The sequence below is a fragment of the Rattus norvegicus genome, chromosome 7, assembly GCF_036323735.1.
Source record: "Rattus norvegicus strain BN/NHsdMcwi chromosome 7, GRCr8, whole genome shotgun sequence".
Classification (NCBI taxonomy): Eukaryota; Metazoa; Chordata; class Mammalia; order Rodentia; family Muridae; genus Rattus; species Rattus norvegicus.
The window spans coordinates 59,052,080-59,080,022 of record NC_086025.1 but is presented as its reverse complement, the minus strand read 5'-3'; the positions used below and the strand labels follow the sequence as shown (position 1 = coordinate 59,080,022).

General features: G+C 44.8%; 1 protein-coding gene across 13 annotated transcripts in view; it reads right to left on the bottom strand.

Moving 5' to 3' along the window:
- Window positions 1-24,740, bottom strand: part of C7h12orf56 (similar to human chromosome 12 open reading frame 56) — a 51,618-nt gene extending 26,878 nt beyond the window's left edge. For 3 of the 13 annotated variants that reach the window (XR_010053026.1, XR_005486700.2, XR_010053027.1), the window contains exons 1-4: window positions 23,285-24,731; window positions 10,430-10,589; window positions 4,944-5,016; window positions 42-441 (exon numbers count right to left, since the gene is read on the bottom strand). Coding sequence is in view for 5 of the 13 variants with exons in the window: in XM_063264104.1 (XP_063120174.1) it covers window positions 42-441; window positions 4,944-5,016; window positions 10,430-10,589; window positions 23,285-23,536 (885 nt within the window). In the remaining 8 variants the exon portion in view is untranslated. Of the gene's footprint in view, window positions 1-41; window positions 442-4,943; window positions 5,017-10,429; window positions 10,590-15,130; window positions 15,230-23,284 lie in introns of those variants that run through there. The other 10 variants (XR_010053029.1, XM_063264104.1, XR_005486704.2 and 7 more) reach the window with 8 other exon arrangements.
- Window positions 24,741-27,943: the final 3,203 nt, after the last annotated feature.

Below are 27,943 nucleotides of genomic sequence, written 5' to 3'. Positions count from 1 at the left end.
GGCTTCCTCTAATGCCAAGGCTGGCTTCCTCGGTCACTTACTATAATGTAGTTGTTCCACGAACTCTTTAGGTGCAGAAATATGGACGAGGTTGCAGAAATAATATACAGGTGAAGTTCTGACTCCTCCTTCTCTAGGCTCGAACAGCTGTTCGAAGGAGACGCTGGGAGAGAACTTCCTAAGCCAAACACACTTTCGTTCCTATCAAACCTGAAAGAGCCTTCTCTTGGGAAGTCTCTGGGATCTGGAAGCTCCTGGGGTTCTTCTGTGTTTGATGCAAGAGATAGGGAGCAGGTAGGCATGTCAGTAGCTGCCCCAGACTGGCAACTAGAGAGGGTAGGCAAAGGCCGAGAGGCGCCTTGGCTTGCAGGGGACAGTTGCTTAAGGTCTGAAGGATGGGGAGTTGGGTCCTTGAATGGAGTGTTGCTCTCCTGCTGGGACCTGTGGGTAGAAATGGGTATATAATGTTGAGAATTTAACAGTGAGGGACCAAGAGAACCCAGCCACCAGTTTCAGCAGTTTCTGACTCAAAAAGCAACTAATGTCATGGACATGGAATGCTAATTCTGAGAAGGGAGTGAGGAGATCTCACTTTCCGTTATGATTTGGATCTCAAGTGTCATTTGAAGTGTTCCGTTCTCGCCTAAGCACCATTTTGAAGGTTGCAGAGCCTTTTGGCCATGCGGCCTGGATAGTAGACATAGATGTTTAGGTCCATGTGTTTTGTCATGGCAACAGGAAAGGTAACTAATACACTTACTATTACTGCTGGCTCATAGAAGTTGGGCGTGGATCTCTTTCAGCATGTTCTTCTTTCAGAGATAAAACACTACTAATGTCATACAGAGAGTCACTGTTTTACACTTGGGTTTTTGTCATTGTGTTGGATTTTGTGACGGGGTCTTACTATGTAGCAATGGTTGGCCTGGAGCTCGCTATGTAGACCAGGCTGGCCTTGAACTCACAGAGATCCATAAGCCTCCGCACTAACACATCCTAAAAAGGCTTTTTTTTTTTTTTTTTCTCAGAGCTGGGGACCGAACCCACGGCCTTGCGCTTGCTAGGCAAGCGGTCTACCGCTGAGCTAAATCCCCAACCCTCCCCCCCCCCTTTTTTTTTTAATGATGGACATTTTGAGCCTTCTTACAGTCCCAATACTTTCACTGAAAGAACTTTGCTTGTTTGGTTTTGTTTTTGTTTTTCAAGATGGAGTTTCTCTGTGTAGACCTGGCTGTCCTGGAACTCAGAGATTTACCTGCCTCTGCCTCTTTGTCCTTAGTTTAGTCCTGGGATTAAAGGTGTGTGCCACCTAGTACTAGCCTGGTTAGTTGTTTTTGTTGTTGTTGTTGTTGTTGTTGTTTTTAATATATATGTGATAGGTGTTCTGCCTGCCCATCTGTGCACCACATATGTGCCTAGTGTGAGACAAAAGGAGACATCAGATCCTTTGGAACTGGAGTTCTAGACAGTTCTGAGATACCGCATGGGTACTGGGAATAGAACCTGGGTCTTCTGCAAGAGCAGCCAGTGCTCTCAACTGCTGAGTCCTCTCTCTAGTCCATCCATGAAGTTAATGTTAAACAAATAGAACACATTCTCATCAGGACAGTCCCATCGACTGTTCTGGGTTCCAATCGCCAGCTCCTTCTCCTCACTGTAAAGTCCATGGCTACAATCAAAATGCTACTTGTTTAAAACAGGCAGCAGCCATTTTAACGCAATAGGAACATCTATCTAGTTTTTTGTTTTTTTGTTTTTTTTTTTTTTTTCCGGAGCTGGGGACCGAACCCAGGGCCTTGAGCTTCCTAGGCAAGCGCTCTACCACTGAGCTAAATCCCCAACCCCGGAACATCTATCTAAAAGTCATGAAGAGGTCACAAAACACTTTCTCTTCCACCACTGTGGTCTTTGCACCATGGTAAATACTCAAGGCTGTGTACAAGGCGTTGGGTTTCAGAGTTTAAGCAGCTTCAGGGAACATGCTCTGAGGAAAGCAAACACTGCCTTCCTCCTCAGAGGATACTTGGCATTCCCATAGTGACTACATTCCAATGGCTGCTGAGTCTTTGTCTTCTGATTGTAGGCCCTCAGCATATTGACCTCCACAATACTATGGAAATTCAGTATAAATTAAAAGGGAAAAAGAAACCCTATGCTTTTCCGAGATGCTTGCCATTCCTGGGAATACTCAGAATAAAGAAAAGGATGCTTTGATTGTCGAGAAGAAAGGGAGACAAGGCGTCAATGTTTTCCACTGTCACTATTCCTGTTTTAAAGGATCTACTTTTATTAGTGCATGCATATGTGCGCGTACGTGTAGGTGCCCATGCATGCCCTATGGTGGTACCAGAAGCAAAGGAGTTAGAGCCACAGGCAGTTGTAGGCCACCTAGCACTGATGCTGTGAACCAAACTCTGGTTCTCTGCACGAGCAGCAAGCCTCCTGACCCATCGAGCCAGTTCTCCAGCCCCTCTATCACTACTTAACGTCGGTGATTTCTGTCCTGTGGACGTTTTCCTCCTTTCTTGCAGGAACATTTGCTCAGTTAAAGGAGGAAGTGCGTGCGTCTCTGTTGGGGGTGGGCTTTGAGGTCTCCTATGTTCATGCTACGCCCACTGTGGCACACAATCTTTTCTGCTGCCTGCAGATCAAGATGTAGAACTCTTGGCTCCTTCTCCAGCACCAAGCCTGCCTGCATGCCACCATGCTTCCCACCACAAGCCAGCCCTAACTGAATGTTTTCTTTTATGAGAGTTGTCTTGGGCATGGTGTCTCTTCACAGCAATGAAATCCTAACTACGACAAAGCCCATCATTGTAAAGTAGGAGCAGGGACTTAGGCAGAAACCTGGAACAGAAACCATGGAGGAATTGCTGCTTACTGAATAACCCCACCTGACTTGTTCAGCTAGCTTTCCTACACAGCCCAGGCCTACCTACCTGCCTAGGGATGGCACTATCCATAGTGGCATGGGGCCTCCTACATCAACTAGCAAATAAGTAATTGCTTCGACAGACATACTAACAAGCTAATAGAATAGAAGCAATTCTTGAATTGAGGTTTTCTTCCCTGGTGTGGTGGTTTCAATACACTTGACCCAGAGAGTGGCACTATTAGGAGGCGTGGCCTTGTTGGAGTAGCCATGGCCTTGTTGGAGGAACTGTGTCACTGTGGGGGTAGACTTTGAGAGACCCTCCTCCTAGCTGCCTGGAAACAGTCTTCTCCTGGCTGCCTTCCAATCAAGATGTGGAACTCTCAACTCCTTCAGTCCATGCCTGCCTGGACACTGCCATGCTTCCTGCCTTGATGACAATGGGTGAACCTCTGAACTGTAAGTCAGCCCCAACTAAATGTTGTCCTTATAAGTGTTGCGGTCATGGTGTCTCTTCACAGAATGCACACCCTAACTAAGACTCCAGGTATGTCAAGTTGACAATCAAGATGAGCCATCACGCAGCCTTCATATATGCTCCATGTGTCACCTGCCTCAGTCTTCACATCCCAGGCTCCTTGATGGCCCCATCTCCTTGGGATCTCTTACCAACCCTCACCTGGAATCTAGATCTCTCCCACAAAGGAATTTAATTTTTCCCCCCACTTTAAATCTCTCAGAGCGAGGCAGAGGCAGCATATACCTTTAGTCCAGTACTGGGAGGCAGAGACAGAGGCAGAAAGATCTCTGTGAGTTCCAGCTCAGCCTGGTCTACAGATTGAGTTCCAGACAGCCAGGACTATACAAAGAAATCCTGTCTCGAGAACAAAAACAAACAAAACAAAAAAAAACAACAACAAAACAAAACACCTCTTAGACAAATTGCTTCAACTCATGCCGGGCACCCAGCATATTAATAACCACTACATAAGTCCAGGTGAATGTTACGTAGTCTCGCAAGGACGCGGGTTATGCCCATTCACCTTTGTATCCATTATAAGGCTCAGGGGGGTTTGCCTCAAATGCTCAAAGCCCAGAGTTTGATTCTCAGCACCTCGGCATTTTTAAAAAGTGTGTGGCCTGTAATCCACACACCAGTGAGTGAAGATGAGAGATCAGGAGTTCAAGGTCATTCTTAGCTACACGGTGACATGGCCGTGTTAGAGGCCTGCCTGGACTATATGAGACCTCATCCTAAAAAGAAAGGCTGAACCAACCAAACCAAACAAAAATGTTAAAAGTCCCAACATTTTGCTGTACACAGAACTCACGATCAATAATTTTTTGTTTGTTTGTGTAGGCCTGGATGACCTGGAACTCTTTTTTGTAGACCAGGCTGGCCCCAAACTCATAGAGATCTGATTCCCTCTGCCTCCCAAGTACTGGAGTTAAAGGCATGCACCACCACCCAGCCAATAATTATTTTTAGTTCAACTTTAATCAACTATTCATTTACATTCTGACATTGAATTATCCATAAAAATGAAAAATAAATCACATTATGTTACTTTAGCTAACTGGATTTTAATTTGGGAAAAAAATTTCAGAATACTCTTTTCTTTTTTTTTTTTTTTTTTTTTTTTTTTTTGGTTCTTTTTTTTCGGAGTTGGGGACTGAACCCAGGGCCTTGCGCTTCCTAGGCAAGCGCTCTACCACTGAGCTAAATCCCCAACCCTCAGAATACTCTTTTCATTGTCATATTTAAGAGATACACAAAACAAATCTAAAGCAAGTGGTAGACAAGTTTATTTTAAAAAAAAAATGAGGGCTAGAGAGATGGCTTATCGAGTAAAGGTTCTGACCACCAAGGCTGATGGCCTAAATTTGATCCACAGAACCCACAAAGTAGATGAGAACCTACTCTTGCAAGGTATCTCTAACCTCCACATGCACACTGTTACACTGTTGCACACTCATTTGTACACACACACACACACATACAATGTATATAAATGTATTTTTAAAAACTGCAACATAAAATGAGTTTTGATCAGAGTTAAAATAATCTTACCTGAGAGAGGATTCATTCTGACTTCTATAAACTTTTCTTCTCCAAAAGGTAGGGGCATTATTCTCTTGCTTAACTTAAAAAAAAAAACAAACAAACAACATGTGGCCATTAATTATATAATTTGAGTTTATGAGGTAGTGACACAAAAACTCTAGTGCCAATGTCACTCGATGTTGGTCTGAAGTCTTCATTTGCAAGGGGACAGTGAGAATCTGCACCTTTTCCCAGGTGTGAGTAGGGCTCGGCCTGCTTCTAAAGCAGGTGAATGTTTGACTTCCTAGACACTCAGTACTGGAGTTTTTGAGTTAAGGCAAGAATGGCTAAGCCTGAAGGGATTCCATTCTCTAGTGAAATAGCTGAGACACCAAGTCTTTGGTCAGCTAACCCAATGGATTTCAGATGGAATGTTCACAATGCTACCCAGCTGAAAACATTTGTCAGCAGGCTGGGAGATGGCTCAGGCAGTCAAGTGGCTGCCACACAAGAACCTGGGATCAGATCCCCGGTGTCCATGTAAAAGTTGGGGTAGTGGCATGTGTCTGTGACCCTAGCACTGGGGTAGGGGTTAGGAGGAGGATCATTGGAATTCATCGGCAAGCCAACTTAGCTGAACCATGAGCTCCAGGTTCAGTGAGAGATTGTGTCTCAAAACGTCATGTGAGAGCTGCCAAGGAAGACATATGAATAGATCTCTGGCCTCAATATGTATGAGTACACATGCATGCACCCACAGAAACATGTACAGATGACACACACACAGAGACTTGTACAAAAAAGTCTCTCTCTCTCTCTCTCTCTCTCTCTCTCTCTCACACACACACACACACACACACACACACACACACACACACACACAGGAAACTTTTTAGAAGACACTATGTGATGACTAGTTCTGACTGCAAACTTGACACAGTATAGAATCATCAGAAGAAAGTCTGAATGAGGGGCTTTCTAGACCAGGCTTGCCTGTGAGAACTGTCTGTGGGAAACTGTCTTGGTAGATTGATTGAAGTAGGAAAATGCTCCCAGTGTTGGTGGGTTTTCCCTGGGTTTAGATCCTTAACTTTACAAAGGGAAAAAGTAATTCAGGCAAAGGCGTGCATGCATTTATCTTCCCTCTGCCCCTGTCTGCAGATATGACTATCTGCTTCAAGTCCCTGCCTTCACTTTCCCACCATGATGGGCTGTAACCTGGAACTATAAGACAATGAGCCCGTTCCCCCAAAGCTGTTTTCTGTCATTGTATATTGTCACAGAGACAGAAATGAAACCAGACTACAGAACAAATTTGCTTTCCCTTTTGCAAGAGATTTTATACTGAAAAAAAAAAATCCTCTTCCTGTGAAGATATTCAAGTTGAATTAATAAACACTTCCCATGGTTTGAATATGCTTGGTCCAGGGAGTGGCAGTATTAGGAGGTGGAGCAATGTTGGAGTAGGTATGACCTTACTGGAGGAAATGTATCGCTGTGGGGGTGGGCTCTGAGGCTTAAGGTCCTCCCAGTGCAGATAGAGTCTTCTGGCTGCCTTCAGATCAAGATGTAGAACTCTTGGCTTCTCCAGCACCAAGTCTGCCTACATAATGTCATGTTTCCCACCATGATGATAATGGACTGAACCTCTGAACCTGTAAGCCAGACCCAATTAAATGGTATCCTTTATAAGAGTTGCCTTGGTCATGGTGTCTCTTCATGGCAATAAAACCATGAGATACAGATACATTCAAATTTTTGGTTCCAATTCTATTTCTTTTGTTCTTGTTTCTCTACATAGCCTTGCTTGCCTGGAACTTGCTACGTAGACCAGGCTGACCTTGAACTTGTACTGATCATCCTGCCTCTACCTCCTAAGTGGTGGGTTACAGACATGTGCTGCTGGCTGTTTGAACTTCCTTCTTTTTAGTTTTTGTATCCTTTTATTGTTTGCTTTTGTTTTTGAAACAGTTTCCTGTAGCAGAGGCTATCTCAAACTCACTATGCAGATGATGATAACCTTTAATTCCTGATCCCCCTGCCTCATCCAGGTGGTAGGATAGCCAGCATGTCCCGCCACACCTGCTTCCATTCCATTTCATTACCTTACATGTCGTTCTGCTTTGGGGATTAGTCTGTTTTTCTTTAAATCTCTAAAGTGTCCTCTGTGGTTCTAGCACTATGACAGTAACCACTCGTCACATGACGCTGTTTAAACACAAACTGAAATTCAGTTACCCAACAGCACTCACGTTCAATGCCTGAATGCGTCAGTGTTGGACTTAATTCAATCAAGTTATAAAATACGTCCATGACTGAAATAAGTTTTCATATGGACAATGTTCTAGAATGAACCTAAAACTAAGTAATTCTTGGTCCAACCTAGTCCAGAGCTTCGGAAGTTTCTCTTCGCCACTGTTGGCACTGGTTTGTTCCTGTAGTTTGCTACAGTTTGTGCTGCGATGTCTCCCCAGGGGCTTACTCCCAGTTCCACAGCGTTCCTGGAAGGTGGTAGAACTCCTGCAGGGTAAGGGCCAGGAAGAAGTAAACGAAAGCATGCCCATGAAGTGGATATTGGGACCTGAAGCCCTTCCCATCTTTCTTCCACCTCTAAACTGCCTGAGGTAAACACCTTGCAGTGACTGCTTTTTTTTTTTTTTTTTTGTCGGAGCTGAGGACCGAACCCAGGCTAGGCAAGCGCTCTATCACTGAGCCAAATCCCCAACACCCGGGACTGCTTTTATTGTGTTAATTTGGGTCCCCAAAATTGTTTGCACAAGAGTCTGCTCTTCTTCAAGAAAGACCCGAGGGACCCTGCCCCCAATCGGTTCTGATTCGTAAAAAAAAAAAAAAAACAAGTTGTCAGCAGCCAATGGCTGGCCAGGGCAGAGAGAGGTGGGACTTTTAGGATTCCCAGCGAGGGAATCAAGGAAGGAGGAGATCCGCCATGATGGGAGAGCGGGGAGAGGAAAGGGAGGAGAGGAAAGGGACGCAGCGCATAGCCGCCCAAAAGGGCTGCACATCTGGGTCTAGGGCAGCCAAGATGGAATATAGGATTTAGTAAATAGTAACTTGGGAATATCGGAGAGAGGTGGATTAGTCATGTGGAGGTTAGGAAGTGGCCCAGCCCTTGAGCTGTTTTGGACATATCAAAATATAAAGGTTGTGTATGTGTTTTTCATTCGGGAGCCAACAACATTGCTCTGTCGTCTCCCTTCCATCCCATGCTGCTGTGCCAAAGCCCCAAACCACAGGATCAAGTGACCTTGGACAGCTGTGAGCCGAGCTAACCCTTCCTCTGTGTTCATTCATCTCAGGTACTGTGCAGTGAAGGAAAGCTGACTGACAGCACATTTCATAACCTCTCTGCACCTAAACACAGAAAATCCAAATGGCTGACCGGGACCCACAGAAGGACGCATATATGTTTAAGAGCAAAAACTACTTTTTCTCTCTATCTCTGGAAAAGCTGGGTCTAATAATTATGTGCGATGATTTAAAGCAAGTGTTCTTAATTACAAGTTATTCACATGTTGAGTTTCCTTTGTTCAGATGATCGTGTTGACTAGAGAGTGGACAACTTTGCCACATGATAAAAATATTCCCTGGGCTTTCTCCCCAGAGGTTTGAAGCCAGTCCTAATAATTACCTTTATTTATCGTCTCAGTAATTAATGCTTGTTGATAATAATGACATTATCATTAACATTAAGGATATGGGTAATGATTCTTTTGACACAGCTGGTCAGATAGGTGTGAGCCCTTACTTTAAGACCACATTTCAGAACACCTAAGAGGTAAACCACAGTGTTCTATATATAAAGGAGTGCCCTAACCAAATAGTTTACCTCGACAGAAAACAGTGTGTCATTGTTATCAGGATAGAAAGGATGAACAGATTTTTTTTCTTGTAATGTGTATTATCACTTCTTGTGATAAGAGAAGGATTGTATTTGAAAGAACATCTACACCAGAATGTCAGATAGAGTGGGCAGGAATGGAGGTTCACACCTCTAATCCCAGCACTCGGGAGGCTGAGGCAGATGAATCTCTGTGAGTTCGAGGCCAGCTTGCAGAAACACATCTCCAGTGATTATGAATTATCTGAATTATCTCAAAGTCAAAAGAGATGACGGAAGAGATTCTGTGACCAGCCACACAGAGGTACACAGCATAAATTCTCCACCGTTCAACATCATTTGCAAAGTTTCTAGGAATTCCTATTCCACTAAACTTAAATGCATTTCGCAGTATTCTTTCCATATGTTTTCGCACCTCTGTCCCTGTTGAAAAAGAACCAAGAAAATGATGCATGTGGGCAGGCTGAGAATGCATTTGAGGCAACCAACACCCGTTAGGTGTCCTAATTAGTGTGACAGGAGACCGACCGGTGAGCAGCCAGGGATTTCATAACCCTGCTAATGATGCCTGGTACAAACAGTTTCCATACTGTAGCTATATCCATGAGCAGGGCTGCTGGGCCACTAAAGGGAAAACATCACACACCTTCCTTCTACTGTGTAGCTGTCTGATACTCTGGAAGGCTCTCTTTCTGGCTTGGAGTGAAGAGCAGTGGACACTGTATGGCCACTCGGGTGTCTGAAGAAGGGCTTCTCCATGGGTGGGCCTTTTATTTCCCACCTTTCCTTCGACACTAAGGATGCAATCCTTTTATTTATTTATTCAATGTGTATGACTGTTTTGCCTCGTGTACATATGCGCACCCCCCCCCCGTGCCTGGTTCCCACGGAGATCAGAAGAGGACACTGGGTCCGGACAGATGTCTGAGAGCCACTTATGGGTGCTGGGAACCGAACCCACGTTCTCTGTGAGCCCAGTATTTTCAACTACAAACCGCACTATATAGCAAGCACATCTCAAAGCACACAAAGAGGCCCCGGATGCTCAGTGTTTTATATATAGTCACTTCGCATATCTGATTTGATTCGTCTTCCTTCCGTCCCCAGGTAACCTCTGACTACTCTGGCCTGCCTTCAGCAGAATCCTGTTAAATTAGCCTGAATGCCCATGACTTCAAGGTTTCCTCTGAGTAGTTTTCTGTCCGGCGACCCTGCTTCTTGGCTATCAATCCCACTTGCCTGCTATGGCCAGAAATATCCCCTAGACACTATAGAGCCTGTCTCAAAGGTCCTACTGCCAGGGACAGGTCATCAGCAATGTTTCTCCTTGTTTTTCTATTTCTTCTTTTAGACGGGTGCTTGTCTTGAGCTCACAGTCTCCCGCCTCACCCGCCAGTCCAGGTGCTGAGGTTATAGGTATATGCCACCACGAGGTTCAAAGATGAACCAATGCTGTTAAATGACCACCCTTTCCTAGTGGGAGGCCCGAGGCTCAAAGGTTGGCCACTGGACAATCCAGACCCAGGTCCATAAACCTTCCACTTACCCTCAGTACTTCTTCACCAGAACTGTTGTTTTTTTAAATCTATAGGTATCAAAGGACAGAGAAACCTTGTCTTGATAAATATATATACATATGCAATGTACTACATACCCTTTCTGTTAGCATTGCTGTGGTGAACTGGAAACAGGAATTTCCGGACACCTTTCGCTTTCCCGCGCTCCTTTTTCAAGACTGTTGAAGAATAGATGATTCGAATGTGCTGGTTGATCTCTCTGTCTGGTGAATTCAGAAACTCTGGGTAATCGTCAATCTGAAAAGGAAAACTGATCGTGTTGAACATAACAGTCACTCATTCTGAGATAACAGTTCCCACATGACTAAGGACAAGCTCACCCTAAGTTCTCCACAGGGCGCCTTTCCTCTTCTTGTTTCCCATTCTCTCCGTTGAAATACACATGCCCTCCTATTGTGCTTAGAAAGGTCACTTCATCCTCTAAGACTGACCTTTCCCTTTCTCAGTGGAAGTTCCCAGGGCATTTTTTTTGACAGAATGCCACTCCCTCTTCTGGGCTCCTATAACATTCTATTTAGTAGATTTCATTTCATATTAGTAGCATAAATAAATTCTATCTAGCAATTTTTCACATTTCACTCTAAATATTTGGTTATAACTGGTTTTCTTCTTAACTGCTCGTTTCTACTTTGAAATTAATGAGATAAGACTTTAAAAAAAAAAACAGGTCTCATTTTTACTTCCTGAAATTTCAAAATATTGGTGGGCTGCCCATACAAAATGTGCCGCCCAGTTAATAGATGTGTAAATGGTAGAGGACTGTAGATGAACTGGGCCACATTAGAGGATCCATTTATCTAATGTGATGTTAGGTAGTGGAAGTAAGGCTCGGAAGAACCCAGGATGTTCAACATATGTCAATTGCTTTCAGGATTGAACATCCTCTACGCACAGGAAACTTTAACCCTCCCTGTAACAGGGAGAGAAAGCAATTAAACAACTTAAACACCCATCCAAGGGTATTTCTACGAGAATAGAGAAGATGGAAAACCCACAATCCCAAAGTGTGTGTGTGTGTGTGTGTGTGTGTGTGTGTGTGTGTGTGTGTGTGTGTGTATTGATAAAATGCCACGATATGGAGACATCGAAGTAGATTTCCTCCAAAATGGCTTATGCCAGCAATTACGCACATTACACCATCCAGAGCTTAGCCCAAAGTAGAAGCTATTTTTATGTTTGGAACTTGGCAGATCTACCCAGTGTGTAATTAAAAAGCTCACTGTATCCTACCAGGTGTTTTTTTTTTTTTCCATTATACTCTACCTGAGCCTCAGAGTAGCAATCCCTGAGGAAGCCATATTTGAAATCTCTGAAAACTGCCAGCAGAAGCTGACCCACTCACATATCCCAAAAGGAATTGCTAACTCTGTGAATGGGCTATGCCCATTGAAATATAAGTGACCCACCTCGGACTATTACAAACCATTGCCACATAGCCAAGAAGCACAGCCAAGAAAGGGAAAAACATTCAAGTCTTGGTCCTGTGTAAAGGATGCAGCTTCTCGCCCAGAGTCTTCCAGCTAAGCATGCCCTTGGATGGCATCAACAGCTAGAGGCCTGCCTCGGGCTCCGAAGGCCAAAACCTTTAATAGACAGCTACAGTATGGAGGAGTTTAAAAGGAGTGTTTATTGCTTCTTGGCAATGTCTTTTTAATGAGATGTCACATCTTGTTATGCAGCCTAGGATGGCCTTGAAACTGTATTCCCTACACCCAGTCTCTTAAGTAGCTGAAATTGCAGGACGAGCCAACAAGGCTGATACCTGTTTTCTAGTGTGTGTAATTCATCACACAAACACACACACACACACACACACACACACACACACACACACACACGAGATAGATAAAAATGTAAAGTGGGATTCCATTTTCAGAGGAATTCAGTCTTGGGATTCAGCCATCAACTTCACACCCTCCTACTTTGGCAATCCATGCCCAAGAACCACATAATTTGCTTATCAAGGTAACTGTGTTTTGCCTACTGCAACCCCCGGTGCCATCTGAAGACATCACAGGTACTTGTAGAGAGATCACCATGGCTATACCCTTAGTGGTTAAAGAGGCCGGCGCCGAGGTCAGCAGATTCATAGTAACAAATATCTATAACCCCTCTCGTCCTCCATCTCGAGGGGCACCAGATACTGCCTTTCTTCTGATACCATTCCCAACGGACATGAATCGGTGCCCACCTACTACTCATGAGAACCATTACGATACAATTCTGAGCCATATCCTGCTCTACCCAGCGCATTTGACTCTGATGATGGCAGCAAGGGACACTTGGAAGGGGACAGAGGACCCATTCTGTCTCAAATTAATATGATATACTATGAAGAAACAGTATTTATCTTACTGTACTTCTCGGTTCATTGACTGAACTATTGAGAATCTATGCATTTATATCATTTTATCTTATTTATATTGATGACTGCTGTTGATTTACCTTATTACTACTAAGGAACGGCTTTCAAAATACGAGGAGAACGTATTCTTGATATGAGCAAGTCAGTCCCTAATGACCTGATTCCTTCATAACGCTTCCATAACTTTGTCTTAAGTTCTTTTTTTTTTAAGATTTGTTTATTTGTATGTGAGTACATTGTAGCCCACCTATATAAAACTTGATGTCATCGAGCCTCTGGGTGTCTCTCAGAGTGCGCATGTCTCCGTGAGTAATTGCCATTTTGAAAGCACAACTCAAGATCTCATCTGTGGCCCTGGGCCTAGCACACTACTGATTTCCTTTTGTATGGCTGCTGTGATCAGAGAACCATGGTCCAGCCTGTGATCAGAGGGCCATGGTCTAGCCTGTGATCAGAGGGCCATGGTCCAGCCTGTGATCAGAGGGCCATGGTCCAGCCTGTGATCAGAGGGCCATGGTCCAGCCTGTGATGATCAGAGGGCCATGGTCCAGCCTGTGATGATCAGAGGGCCATGGTCCAGCCTGTGATCAGAAGGCCATGGTCCAGCCTGTGATCAGAGGGCCATGGTCCAGCCTGTGATCAGAGGGCCATGGTCCAGCCTGTGATCAGAGGGCCATGGTCCAGCCTGTGATCAGAGGGCCATGGTCCAACGGGCTGCTCTTCTCTTGGTCTTCAGAAGCCTTTTCTTTGGCCTTGGGCATTGGCCCAGGACGAAAGCCCCCAAAACTTGGGCAACTTGTCACTCTATGTTCTGCAGCACAAACACCACAGAACACTCTGAAGAGACAACAAGGGAGGGTTAAAATATGCTAAACTTCTGAGCAAGAGAGTAAAGGAAGCCAAGAAAGTGGGGGGAATGGTTGCCAAGAGACACAGGCTGTCCAAAAGATCAGACGAAGAAAAACAAACAAAAGAAAGAGAAAGAAAATTGCCAGGAGTTGAATGAACAGCCCTGTATTGCTACAGTTTCAGTCAGCTTCTTACACCTTTCTTCCTGGCCTCCCATTCTCTGCTGGAAGATAACAACCACTCTCCTCAGTGTCTGTCCTTCCCACCCTTCTCCTACTATCAGTAAATATAATCCTAAGTGTCATGGCTGTATATGCTTGGCTCAGGGAGTGGCACTATTAGAAGGTGTGGTCTTGTGGGAGGAAGTGTGTCACTGCGGGGTTGGACTTAGAGATCTTCCTCCTAGCTGCCTGAGGATGTACAGTCTGTTCCTAACTTCCTTAAGATCAAGATCTAGAACTCAGCTCCTCCTATACCATGCCTGCCTGGACACTGTCATGCTCCCGCCTTGGTGACACTGGACTAAACCTCTGAACAATTAAATGTTGTCCTTATAAGAGTTGCCTTGGGGGTTGGGGATTTAGCTCAGTGGTAGAGTGCTTGCCTAGGAAGCGCAAGGCCCTGGGTTCGGTCCCCAGCTCCGGAAAAAAAAAAGAAAAAAAGAAAAAAGAGTTGCCTTGGTCATGGTGTCTGTTTACAGCAGTAAAACCTTAACTAAGACACTAAGCCATATACTTTTTGGGAATGGAATTTGGATTCTTTTTTTTTTTTTTTTTCGGAGCTGGGGACCGAACCCAGGGCCTTGTGCTTCCTAGGCAAGCGCTCTACCACTGAGCTAAATCCCCAACCCCATACACTTTTTTTTTACATTTCATTGTGTTGTGCTGTTTGAAACAGTGTCTAGCCCAGGCTGGCCCTGTACTCACACTGGCCTTGAGGTCATGTCCACCTTCCTGCCTCCATTCCCAAGCACTGGGATTACAGACATGTGCCACCTTGCCTGAGTTTGAGCCCATTTAAAATCTTATTCATTTACTTATTGTTCAAGAGAAAGCATGCATGTAGTCCCCCTGACTTAGTTAGGGTTTCTATTGCTAAGAACAGACACCGTGACCACAGCAACTCTTATAAAGGAAAATATTTAATTGGAGCTGACTTATAGTTCAGAAGTTTAGTCTATTATCATCAGTGGCAGGAAGCATAGTAGCACACAGGTAGACGTGGTGTGCTGGAGAGGTAGCTGAGAGTTCCACATCTAGATTGGCAGGCAGCCAAAGAAAGTGAGACACTAGGCCTGGCTTGAGTACCTGAGACCTCAAAACCCAAACCCAGTGACACACTTCCTCCCACAAGGCCACACCTACTCCCACAAGGCCACACCTACTCCAACAAGGTCATGCCTGCAAATAGTGCCACTTCCTGAAGGCCTCTCTATTGAGGCCATTTTTGTTCACACTACCACAGAGTATCAGAGATTATAGAGCTAATTCTCTCACATTTTGGGAACTCGTAGGAGCCAGCACACCCTGAGTGTAATGAATAAACTTTGCCCTAAGAAAAACACCTCTGGACTGGAGAGATGGCTCAGTGGTTAAGCATACTGACTGTTCTTCTGAAGGTCCTGAGTTCAAATCCAAGCAATCACATGATGGCTCATAACCATCTGTAAAAAAAAAAAAAAAAAAATGAGATCTGACTCCCTCTTCTGGTGCATCTGAAGATGGCTACAGTGTACTCATATAATAAATAAATCTAAAAAAAAAGAAAAGAAAACCACCTTTGTGGTTTTTATCACAATAAGTTATTTCAAAGTAAGTACTCTGTTTCTCCAAACAAAACAATTTTTTATCTCTGTTTCTTTTTCACTTATTTTATTCTTCTTTCAAAAGATTTGTTTTATTTCTAATTATGTGCACCTGTGACGTGAGTGACTGTGTATGAGCACGTGACTGTGGTGCCAGCAGATGGCAGAAAGAAGCGTTGGATCCCCTGAAGCTCTTGTTACAGGCAGTTGTGAGCACCCAGTATAGGTGCTGAGAACCAAACTTGGGTTCTCTGCAAGAGCAGCAAGTGATCTTAGCCTCTGAGCCATCGTCCCTCCAGCCCCTCTTAGCCTCTGAGCCATCGTCCCTCCAGCCCCACTTTTATCCCCTTATTTTTGAACTGAAAAGCATTTTTGCTTTTTTTAAATTATTTTTAAGCCAGCATATAAAATAATGTTTCATTCGTTACGGCGATTTCACATGTACAAGGCATTATCCTTCGTTCTTACTCCTACAGTAGGACTTCTAGAGGGCCTACAGTCACAGGAGAGTGAAAAGGCAGAAGGGAGAGAGGGAAGGGGTGATGGAGGAGGTCAGGAGACTTCTCTAACAGCTGTGGAAAAGAACACAACTGTGACTAACACAGCAGGGTCTCCAGAGCTGTTGAGATGTGAGCTCCAGCGCAAGGCCCTGGGTTCGGTCCCCAGCTCCGAAAAAAAGAACCAAAAAAAAAAAAAAGAGATGTGAGCTCCAAGTTCCAGAAGAGACCGTATCTCAGAGGGACAGACAGAAAGTGATTGGGAAACAAGCACCCAATGCTTCCTTCTGGCCTCCCTGTGCACAGGAAGGACCATGCATTCTACATCCATGCACATGCACTAACACAGACAGGCTCACATATACACGCTCACACATATGCACACAGGCACACACAAATACACACATGCACTAACACACATGCACATACACACATAGACACACACAAATGCACTAACGTGCACACACACACACAGACACAGACACACTCATACACTGACACACTCTTGTATTTTTTTCTTTTTTTTCTTTTTTTCCCCGAGCTGGGGACTGAACACAGGGCCTTGCACTTGCTAGGCAAGCGCTCTACCACTGAGCTAAATCCCCAACCCCACACTCTTGTATTTAAGTAATACTTTCTTGTATTTAGGGCTTTTGTTTTTGTGGGGCTTTGGGGTTTTTAGGGGTGGGTTGTTTTGTTTTTGTTTTTGTTTTTAGTGTATCTGGGGGCTATTGAGACAACTTAAGAGTATCTGAGGCTCTTAACAGAAGACCAAAGTTTGGCCCCCTGCACCCACATATGAAGCTGGTCTGTAACTCCAGCTCCAGGACTCTGATACCCTCTTCTGGCCTCCTAGGGACCCATACACATAAATAAAAATAAAAAATAAATGTAAAGAAAAATGTGTCTAGCCTCGGAGAGAGTCTAATGAGTTGCAGTGCTGGATATACCAGAACAGAACTCTAGAGGATGCCCCCAAAGTTGCTTCTAATGGAATATCAGCACTTTAGAGGTCCACGCTCTCTAGGACACTTTGAGGTGGACCATATCAAACAGCTGGTACAAGCTCAATTGCACTTCAACTTTTTTTTCTAAAAAGGAAACGTCACCATGTCCAACTTTATACCTTTGGCAAAACGTGTAGATTTCTGATCTAGCTTTCGTAGCTGCCACCTGACCCCCTGACTGCCCTTTTTTCCTTTAGAAGAGAAAATTGGATTTCATCAACTTGCTTACAGGCTTGTTTTTGTTGTTTTGTTTTATTGGGTTTTTTTTGCAGGGGAGGGGTTGGCTGTTTTGCCTGAAGTGTAACCATGCCTTAGATCAGTGGTTCTAAACCTTCCTAATGCTGGGACCCTTTAATACATTTCCTCGGGTTACAGTGACCTCCAAATATAAAATTATTTCATTGCTATTTCATAACTGTAATCTTGCCACTGTCATAAATCATAATGTAAACACCTGGTACTCAGGGTACCTGATATGGAACCCCTGGGAAAGAGTCGTTCGACCCCCTCAAGGGGTGGAGAATTACAGGTGGGTGGACTCACAGGTTGATAACTGTTGTCTTAGATTGACAAAGCCTACCGCACAGTGAACACGAAGGGCTGCAGCCCAGAAGCATTAAGGCTAGTTTGCTCTTCGGCTTACAGAAGTCCAGTGACCGAGAACAAAGGCAGAAATGGAACCCGAGACAAGTGAAAGTTAACTAACCAGAAGGCGAGCTTGTAGAGTAAGATGAGAAGTCTGAGGACGGCGAGAAAAGATGGTAAAGAAATAGCCCCAGAAAGAGGACAACACCCGATAGAAAAGAGTTTAGCCTTCATGAAAAGTAAGGCTAGTTCCAAGCTGCCCCGCAGTGACATAATGTAACTCAGTGACAACCATGACATAAGTCAGAGGGTGACTACACATAAAACAAGAAATTAGGGAGCATGAATTCTCAAAGAATTTATGGATCATTGTCTTTACGCAGGTGGGGCTGGCACAGGATGGGGCAAGGCCTATGATTGGACAGTGAGAAAGTGAGGCGGGGCCAAGTTTTGATAAGGGGAGAGAAGGGAGAAAGAGAAGAACCAAGATGGAGGCAGAGAAGGCTGACCCAGATCCGTGTGGCCTTAAACGGCCACAGGGAGTTATGAATTTTTTTTTTCTTTTTTTTTTTTTCGGAGCTGGGGACCGAACCCAGGGCCTTGCGCTTCCTAGGCAAGCGCTCTACCACTGAGCTAAATCCCCAACCCCATGAATTTTTTTTAAGGGATGGATTTTTATCTAGGTGGGCGGTTTATATCATTATCAATTGGCTCTGAGTTTATTGTGTGGACGTTTTGTGAAGTGTAAATTTACTGAGGTAAATTATTGAAATAAATCTGATTGCTAAGTTACAGGCTCTTGGGGTTTTGATTCAGGAATTATGACAATTACCACAGGGGTCAGTTGCTGGGAATGAGAGCAGAGCTAGGCGGCAAAGAGCCAGGAGGGCAGCTGCTACTGGGACCAGAGAATGGCTAGAGGTGGCGTGGTGTGAACCGGCAGCCACTGAGGTGAACATACCGCACTAATGCCATATGGCTCCACGATACAGGCTAGAGAGGGTTTGTGGGGTTTTGTTTTATTTTAATATTTGCTGCAACAAAAAAAAAATCAATAAAAATATTAAATTCTTAAAAATTAGAAAACTTCAACCTGGTGTGATGGTGCACTCCTGTGTACTTGGGAGACAGAGGCAGGCATCTGGAATTGAAGGCCAGCCTACACTATCAAATCCTACACGGCAAGTTCCATGCCTAATTTATAAGACCCTGCAGTGACAATTTTAGAATTCTGGTTTCTTTTGAAAACACAGAAATATTTTAAGAACGTGCTTTCGTTTTAATCACAGGTGTGGGATATGGGGCGACTTCAGATTGTCTGTCAGAGCAGCTGACTGTGATTTGCCTGGTGCTCTAGAAGGTGTGTAATTTGGCCAGGAGCCAATAGTTTCTGCAAGTGTGGGACGTTTGGGGACTTTTTAGAGGATGCATAAGTGCTAGGACCCTGGGGAGGTAAGGGGGTTGGCCAGTTCAGCGATTGGTTGCTGATTGTTGCTGGTTGGTTGTTGATTATAGTTCATTAAGTAGTACATGTACACAGAAGAAGCAAGAAGAGGAAATTAGATGTCCTGACAGCGAAGATCAAACTTGCTCCAAGGAAGGACATGCTCCTAATCAGCAGGAAGTGGCCTAATGATAACACTGTCCCCTTTCCGACTCCTGACGCCATTCTTTCTCCTTTTGTCTGTATCCTTTATCTTTCTTATCTAGTGTTAGATGATTAAGAGGGTGAAGAAGGGTGGGAGAAAGAAGAACCCACAAAGTAGCAAAGACCAACTACAAGGCCCTTTCTTAAAAAAAAATGTTTTTGAGAAAATTCTATGCATTATATATTAGCAAATCACACTGGTAAGAAATAAGGCAATCCTGTGATGACCAGTTCTTCATAAAACCTATGGAACTGGGAGCTAGAAAAATCGCATAGAGGTCAAGAGTACACAGGGATCCAAGTTTAGTTCCCAGCACCCATGCTCATAACCACCAGTAGTAACTCCAGCCCTAGCAGGATCCAATGCCTCTGGCCTCCACAGGCACCTGCACTCATGTGCACATATACACGGAATTAAAACTAAGATAAATCTTTTTTTTTTTTTTTTTTTTTGGTTCTTTTTTTCGGAGCTGGGGACCGAACCCAGGGAAAACTAAGATAAATCTTAAGGGGGGGACTTAGGAGTTTAGTGTTAGCCCCTGCACTATGGTAATCCTAGAACTGTTTTCATAAAACCTCAGAGGAGATTGGGGCATTTGTGCTTGGCATGATAGTTCTTGTGAGGAAGAATCTTAACAGCTCACCCACTCGAAATGCCGAAAGGAAAACACTGTGTGGCTGCTCTAACACACTGCCACAGCCCTGCTGGTATTTAGCAACATGAATTTATTTCCTTACAGTTCTGGAGGTGGGAAGTCCAGTCAGGAGCCCTGGACTTGGGGGAGCAGTGGGAGAGAGTTCAGTGAACCAGCACTAGCCTGAGATATACAAGGCCTGCATCTTCCCAGCAATGCAAAACAAAAACAGACAGAGGAGTGGGCGTTGCTGAGTCAGACTGAGGTATTAACAAGAATGTACAGCCACCGGAGGCTCCCTAGAAGAGTCTGTCTCCTTGACAGTTTGCACGCTGCCCACCCAAATGCTGCACTCCTTTTCCTTGCTCCCGATTCCGCCTTCCTTTGAAACTAACAATGGCTGGCTCTGTCTTTCTTATGCTGCCTCTCCCTCTTTTACATGCCCTGGGCCTACCAGGATACTACCTATTAATTCAAGTTACTTGTTTACTTTTTAAAGAAATGATTTGGTTTAATATGTGGGAGGAAGGGTATGTGTACATGAGCGTACACAAGGAAGATGGGCTTCCGATCCCCTGGTGCTGGAGTTACCAGAGGCTGTGATGTGGCTGCTGGGAACTGAACCTGGGTCCTCTGGAAAAGCACTAAGCACCCTGAACTGATGAGCCATCTCTCCAGCCTCTGTTTATTAACTTTTTCAATGGGGTCTTGCTATGTAGCCTAGGCTGGCCCCAAACTCATGTCCTTTGACTCTACCTCTGGAGATCTGGGGTTAAGACTTGGGCCACTAGGCCCAGATCAGTCTCCGACTTTACTTAAGTCAGTCAGTTAAGTGACATTCATAAATCCCTTGTGATATGCTATAACATAGTTTTAGAGTTTTTAAGCTCTGAACAGACACCATGACCAAGGCAAGTTTTATAAAGGACAACATTTTTTTTTCTTTTTTTTTTTCGGGGCTGGGCACTGAACCCAGGACCTTGCGCTTCCTAGGTAAGCGCTCTACCACTGAGCCAAATCCCCAACCCCAAAGGACAACATTTAATTGGGGCTGGCTTACAGGTTCAGAGGTTCAGTTCATCAACATCTAGGTGGGAGCATGGCAGCATCCAGGCAGGCATGGTGCAGAAGCTAGGAGTTCTATATCTTCATCTGAAGGCTGTTAGCAGAATACTAATTTCTGGGGTGAGGGTCTTAAGCCCACACACACAGTGACACACCTACTCCAACAAGACCACACCTCCTAATAGGGCTATTCCCTGGGCCAAGCATATACAAACCATCACACATGGTCACAAATTCTAGGGATCTGGAGCCTTCCAAAGCTAACCTACATTTCCCAAGCTGGACAATAAACCCAGTAACAATATTTAAATCTTATATGTGTGTAGACTATATATAGACATTACATATTCTTCTTGGTTTTTTGTTTTGGTTGATTTGTTTTGGGAGAGTTGTTTCATTTTGTTTGCAGAATGGGGGGTTGAATTTAGTCATCATGCATTAATATTCTTCTGCATTCCAGCTAGGTGACGGTGGCACATGCCTTTAGTCCCAGCACTCAGGAGGCAGAGGCAGGTTGATCTCTGAGTTAAAGGCCAGTCTGGTCTACAGAGTGAGTTCCAGGACAGCCTGTGCTATAACAAAGAAACTTGTCTCGAACAAAAACAGCTGAACAGTAAAGTATTGGCTCAGGACCCTCATGACCAAGTTCTCTGCATAAAAGAGATTTGTCCCAGAGGGGCAGAGAGTGGGGAAAAGGGACAAAGATAGGAGATGGAGGAAGGGAAGGGGGAACCAAAGGAGAGGGGAGAAAGGGGCCAAGGGAGAGGAGAAGGGGGATCTGTCCTAGAGAGAAGCAAAGGACCGACTCTGGATGAAGAAGAGACAGATGTGGCCCAAAGGCAAATGGTGGTTTATAAGGTAAAATGGGGAGCCCCATGTTAAGATGAGGTATTTAATTTTAATTGGGCATGTTAATTAGGTGAGCCAAAGGGGGCTTTGATTGCTGGACTTTGGTACTTTGATAGCTGGACCTTGGTTGTTAGCCTCAGAAGGAGGAATTGGCCAAAGAAGGGAATAGACCTTGGGGGCTCGCTTTAGGAATGCAATCTAACAGTTTTTTTAGCAAGGCAGAGAGATTGGGGGAGAAGGACAAGGCCTGCAGAGCCATGCTCACACACTCAGGCTGGTCAGAGTCCCATTCCACAGCAACAAAACTCTCCTGAATTCCTGAAGGGTAAAGCTGTCCAGAAAGCATAAGTAGGTTTAGAATTTCTTTTCACAGCATTCATTCTGGGTTTCTGGACCCTAAAGAGTGTCACTGTGCTGCTCTGTTTCTGACACCCTAAAGTAGAATATATGACAACTACCAATAGACTGTGTCTCTCGGGGAAGAATAGCAATATCAAAAAAATCACCACATTTGTGTCAAAACAACAATTATTTACACTGAAGACGCTAAAAATGTGGAAGCAAAAAGCTTTCTAATACGTTTGGTCAGACTGCAAGGCCGTACATTGTTAGAGCACTTGTCTAGAACAAGAATCTGGGACACACATACACACACATACACACACACACACACACACACACTCACAAACATACACATTTGCACACAAAATAAAATGTGTAATGAAAGTGTTAAACAGCTGACAAGGGAAATCTGTAGAATTTTTAAAAAAAAGAAAGAAAAAGAAACTTCACTTAATTTTATTATTTTCTTGTAAATGTGTTAAAAACCAAAGTAACGTTCTGTGGGCAAAACAGCTTCAGCAACAGCTTCGCCAATTTCTCCCACGGGACACAGACTTAAGCAAGCGAGAGTAAAGGCTAGACACAAGTCCCAAAGGAACAAGGAACACCTGGAAAGCAGCTCAGACAAAGAGCCCTGGAGGCAATCAAGGAGAGGAGAAACAGGAGAGGAGGCAGAGCCTCCAATCAGCTGATGCTTCTTAAAGTCAGTCTATTCCCAGAGGAAAGGGATACAGTGGCTATACTCTAAAACCCGGGGCAAGATTGTATCTCTCCAGACTGGGTCCTGATGACACTCCTTCTAGGAAGCGTCCCCATTCGGTTTGGATTAAGTGGCCAGCCTGAAAGACGCAAGTATCCAGTGCACATCACGCAAATCCATTCGTTCACTCACTTATTCTGATCCAGTCACATGTTGACTAAACATGAGCGGCAAGAGAGTAAACAAAGTAATGGCTGCGTTTGCTTACACAGGTGTGATCTCCTGTTCCTTCCGCACGAGCTGCAGAAGAGGTGCAGCACAGTACCTATACAGAGTGGGTGCTTAATGAACAAGAGGCTGACTTTATACTGCCCAATGTTGGGAGCAGAGGGTAAACCAAAGGAGAACGGGAGAACATGTTTATTTGAAATTCTACATCAAGCCCCTGCTTTCCCGCGTAGCTGCTTTCACTGACAAAAGAGATCGGGAAGTCCGGGGCGGGATGGGGAAGGTTGTTCCTCCTTTCTCCGGCTCAGGAAGGGGATGCGAGAGCTTAGGAAGGAGCCTGCCCGCCCGCGATCCTCACCAAGTCAATGGCCACGACGTCCCGCAGGGCCACGACCCGCCGGATGGACTTGGGCGGGTTCTCGGTCAGGTAGATGAGTCGGTCGCTCAGCACCACGTACTTGAACGAGTGCTTCTCGGCGTCCGACACCACGATGCACGGCTCATAGGCGCGGACCGCGTCGTACACCTCCGGAGGCAGGTGCCGCCGCAAGAACGCGTCCAGACGGCAATTCGTGCGCGCCGGGAAGCCAGATCGCGCGGGGCTGGCCATGCGACACCCGCTGCCAGGCAGAGTACCCCGGGTGGCTACGACTCCAAGACACCCAGTGGAACCTGCGCGCGCCACAAAGCCGCGCTCCTGCTGCCTCCGCCACCACTGCCTCTGTGAGCCGGGAGTCAGTCCCCAGCTTCAGGAACCCGCTCTGGAGTCAGGTTTCCAGAGCCCCCTGCCCCGCCCCGTCCCGCCCCTAATCTTTGCCTTCACACACACAGCGATGGGCGGAGCAAGACTGAGGTCTTTCCCGAAGTGTTGATTGGCAAAGAGAAGTACTCAAGGGTCTGGGAAGGAATAGTTAGGGTTCCTTTTCAGCAACTGAGCCACGAGGTCCCGTACAAACTCGATTGATAACGGAGGCCAGTTTTAGTCTGATTTCCTGTTAAAGAGAAACTTGAAACCGATGGGATTTTACCGATCTGAGAAGCCTATAATTACCATAACACTGCCTGCTGCGACTTTCCAGCTTTGTCTTAGATGCAGGAATCTCCAAGGACCCTTACAAATTGTTTCTGGTAACTCAGGCCATCCAAGCCTTGCGCTTGTGTTCCCGATGCCCAGAACAACGCGGAAAATGGATGCCAGGTTGAAGGGCCCTCTGGAAACGCAAGCTGATGGGTTGAAAGATGAGGATTCTGTAGCCTTAGAAATGCAGAGCCAGGGGTTGGGGATTTAGCTCAGTGGTAGAGCGCTTGCCTAGCAAGCGCAAGGCCCTGGGTTCGGTCCCCAGCTCCGAAAAAAAGAAAAAAGAAATGCAGAGCCATAGAGGTGTTGCTTCGAGTTGCGAGCTGGCCAGGAATAACGACCTATGTTAGGTTAGCGAGGTGAGAAGCAGGACAGAAACTTGCCCTAGGTGTGCACTTCCGTTTTTATTTCAAATCCTGGAAAAGCCACTCCCACCCCCATCCCTTCCCGCTCATCTAAAGACCTGAGGATAAAGCTGGCCCACATTTGTAGGTCCTGCATTCCAGAGACAGGTCTGAGGACAAGCCGTAAGCCGGAGGTCTACCTTTGTTGATCTAATGAGTCCTGGGCTCCACAGCAAGGCCGTGTCTCAAAAATAAATACATGGAAAAGATTCAGTGAAACTATTACTCCTCTACCAACAGACCTTAATAAAATCTGATGTTCCTTAACTGTGATTTATATTCTCCCTTTTCATAGTGAACTGAATATTGTAAACAATTCCAAATTCGTTGTGGGAGAAAAGTATAAATGTATTTCATCATGTAACCAGATATGAACAACCCACTACCGTAGGGAAGGCGAAGTGCTTAGGCCTAGTTAAACAGAAAGCCATGATAGACACATTGTTTCTTTTTTAGCTTGTAGTTGTTATGAGTATGGAAGAAGTGCCACCTGCTGGCGGAATCTCAAATGGCCTAGCACTCAAAGTGTCCCCAGAGTTTGCTCTAACTCCTCAGCCAATGGATAAAAAGTGGTTCTCACAATGGGGTACAAACTTCATTAATAAAGGGCCTTTGCCACTTTAAGCCAATAGAAAATCAAGGACCCTCAACTCTGCCTGATAAACCAACCTTAATAAATCTTAAGATGAAGCAAGAGACAAAGGTACTGATGACCTCACAGAGAAGGCAGTGTCTTGGTTTCCGGGTACTCCATGGTCTACTCCGTTGCCAGGGAAACAGCAAAATTCAGATGGCAGGGATGGGATTAACTGCAAAGGAAAAATTACTGGATTTGGAGCCGGGAGGATTGTATTAGTGATAAATCCACTATCTGTTCACTATCTGTGAGATTTATAGGGGGAAAAACTGCTTACCCTTTCTGAGCCTAAGTCTCATCATATGTAAAAAGCAACTATCGAATGCCTGCCAATGAGAGCAGGAGTGAGGGCCAGAGAGTAGTATAGATAGTGAAGTGTTTTTGTTCCTCTGTTTTCCCAGTCTCTCCAGAGGTAGCTAACACATATACACTCGAGATAAGTACTTGCTCCTTATCTTCTAAGCCTACCAAACTCTAGTAACTTTTAGCACAATAGATTCTGAGTGATAAAGCATTTGATAACCATTTCTACCATTTCTACCATGGAGTGGTGAGTCTGAGTCCAGGGCTAGTAGACTGAACTAATATGGACTAATAATTCTGAGCATACGGCTCTGAAAGCAGCTGAACCAGGTTCCCATGCTAGCCCTCCAACTCAGTAGTAAATGACCTTGGAAGTGTTAAGGCCTAGGTAACTGTTACTTGGAAACTTTCTCATGCCCAGGTCAATTATATATTCTGTTATGTTCTGTGCCCCTGGGAACCAATCACGATAGAAGTCAGTCGAACTGCTTTTGTTATCCACAATAAGCTTAGATCACAATCAACCGCCCAGCAGCACTTCCTGAACCTGCAAATAGGCTTTTATGGTATTTGCTTTTATAAGCCTCCCTCTGGGATGGACCCCAACATAAGAGAGACAGCTGCATCAATATAAGAAATTATTTGGAATAATACTTCCATTTTGAGTAGTAGCCAAGTAAAGTTTAAGTTCCCAAGATCTCTGAGGGAACTGACACCCTACTTGGCAGAAAGAGACATGCACATGGGCAGCTGACATCCTGGTTGGCAAGTTAAGACATGAATGTTAGATAAGTAGAGTCCCTTGCCACAGTTGAATACCCCAACCAATGAGATCAGGGTAAATGTACAACAAAGACATATTCCTAAGGAAGTCCCCCCATTCCTAAATCCTGATTGGTTGAGTAACAGCACAGATGTTTGTAGATCTCAGGCTTTAAAAGCTCTGTAGGAACTTAACTGGTCACAGTTCAGTCCGGAATCTGGACTGTGGCCCCAGTCGAGGTCCTGGGGCATTTCCTCAGTAAACTCTCTGACTGAGATCGGTATTTGTGTGGTTTGTGAGGTGATTCCTAGACCCCCAACATTCAATACCTCAATTCCCCTGTCTGTGAATGAGAACAAAACTCCAATACCAAAGCGGCATTATGATCAGCAGTGCTTGAAATGAATTTAGAGACAGGATTGAGGCTGTAATTTAGTGGTAAAGGATTTGACAGCATGAGCGACACTCTGGATTTGATTCAAAAGAAGTACAAGATCAAGAAATGAAAGGCATGATGGCATATACCTATAACCATTATAACTGCCTATACCTGGTAGGCAGAGGCAGGAGGATTGCTACAAACTCAAGACCAGTTTGGCTACAGAAAGAGACCATCTTGGGCTGGAGAGATGACTCAGTGGTTAAGAGCACTGATTGCTCTTGGTCCTGAGTTCAATTCCCAGCAACCACATGGTGGCTTACAACCATCTGTAATGAGATCTAATGCTCCCTTCTGGTGTGTCTGAAGACAGTGACAGTATACTCATATATAATAAATAAAGTCTTTAAGAAGAGAGAGAGACCATCTCAAGAAAACACAACAAACAAAGGCAAAAGATCAGGTGCCATCCAGGTGTGGTGCCCCATGCTTTCTCAATGCTCAAGACAGTGGCAGGCAGATTTCTGTGAGTTCAAGGCTGGCCTGGTCTATATACTACATGCTGAGTTCTAGGACAGCACAGAGTTACATCAAAAGACCCTATCTCTAAAAGAAGCGCGCGCGCGCGCACACACGCGCACACACACACACACACACACACACACACACACACACAAAGAGAGAGAGAGAGAGAGAGAGAGAGAGAGAGCACAAAAAAAAAAAAAAAAAAAAAACAAGTACCTAACAGTAAATACTATTTGAAGGCTAGAGGAATGGATTAGAAGTTAAGAGCACTTGTTACAAAACCAGAGTTCAGAGACCAGCCAGACCTGTAGCTCTTGGCTTCAAGGGACCATGTCCTCTGGTCTTTGAGCACACACGTGCAGGCTCAGGCACCACACACAGGCATGGCACGAGTGAATGAAATCTTAAGTAGAGTAACTTCCGCAGCCACATGATAATGTCCTGCCAGCATCCCTACTTACAAAGTATCAAGTTAAAGTTGCTCCTGAAATACTGAGCTAAGCTTTTCGGCTTCAGACCAAAGATCAGAGTCTAATACAAAAGACACCACACACAATAAAGAACAGCATTTTGAGTTCTTTTATTTGTGTGGCTGGGATTCCAACCTCACACAGACCAGTCAGGGGCGCTTCCTCTAGGCTATATCATCTGCAAGAACAGCGTTTTGTTTTTATTTTCATGTTCAGAAGTAAAAGTGTCAAACCCGTAGTGACTTTCACGCAGTCTAGGGATCTCTAAGTTGCTTGACTTTCCTTTGTTTTTCTTATTAGTTTTTGATACGCCTCATTTATTCGGATTAAAACTAAACACAGTAAATGTGTACACTTGAAATCTGTGGTAGGTGGGTAAAAGGTGACATATGGTACCGGAGAGAGCACAGCACCCACATGGTGACTCACAAGGGTAACTGCAGCTCTGGGGAAGTCCA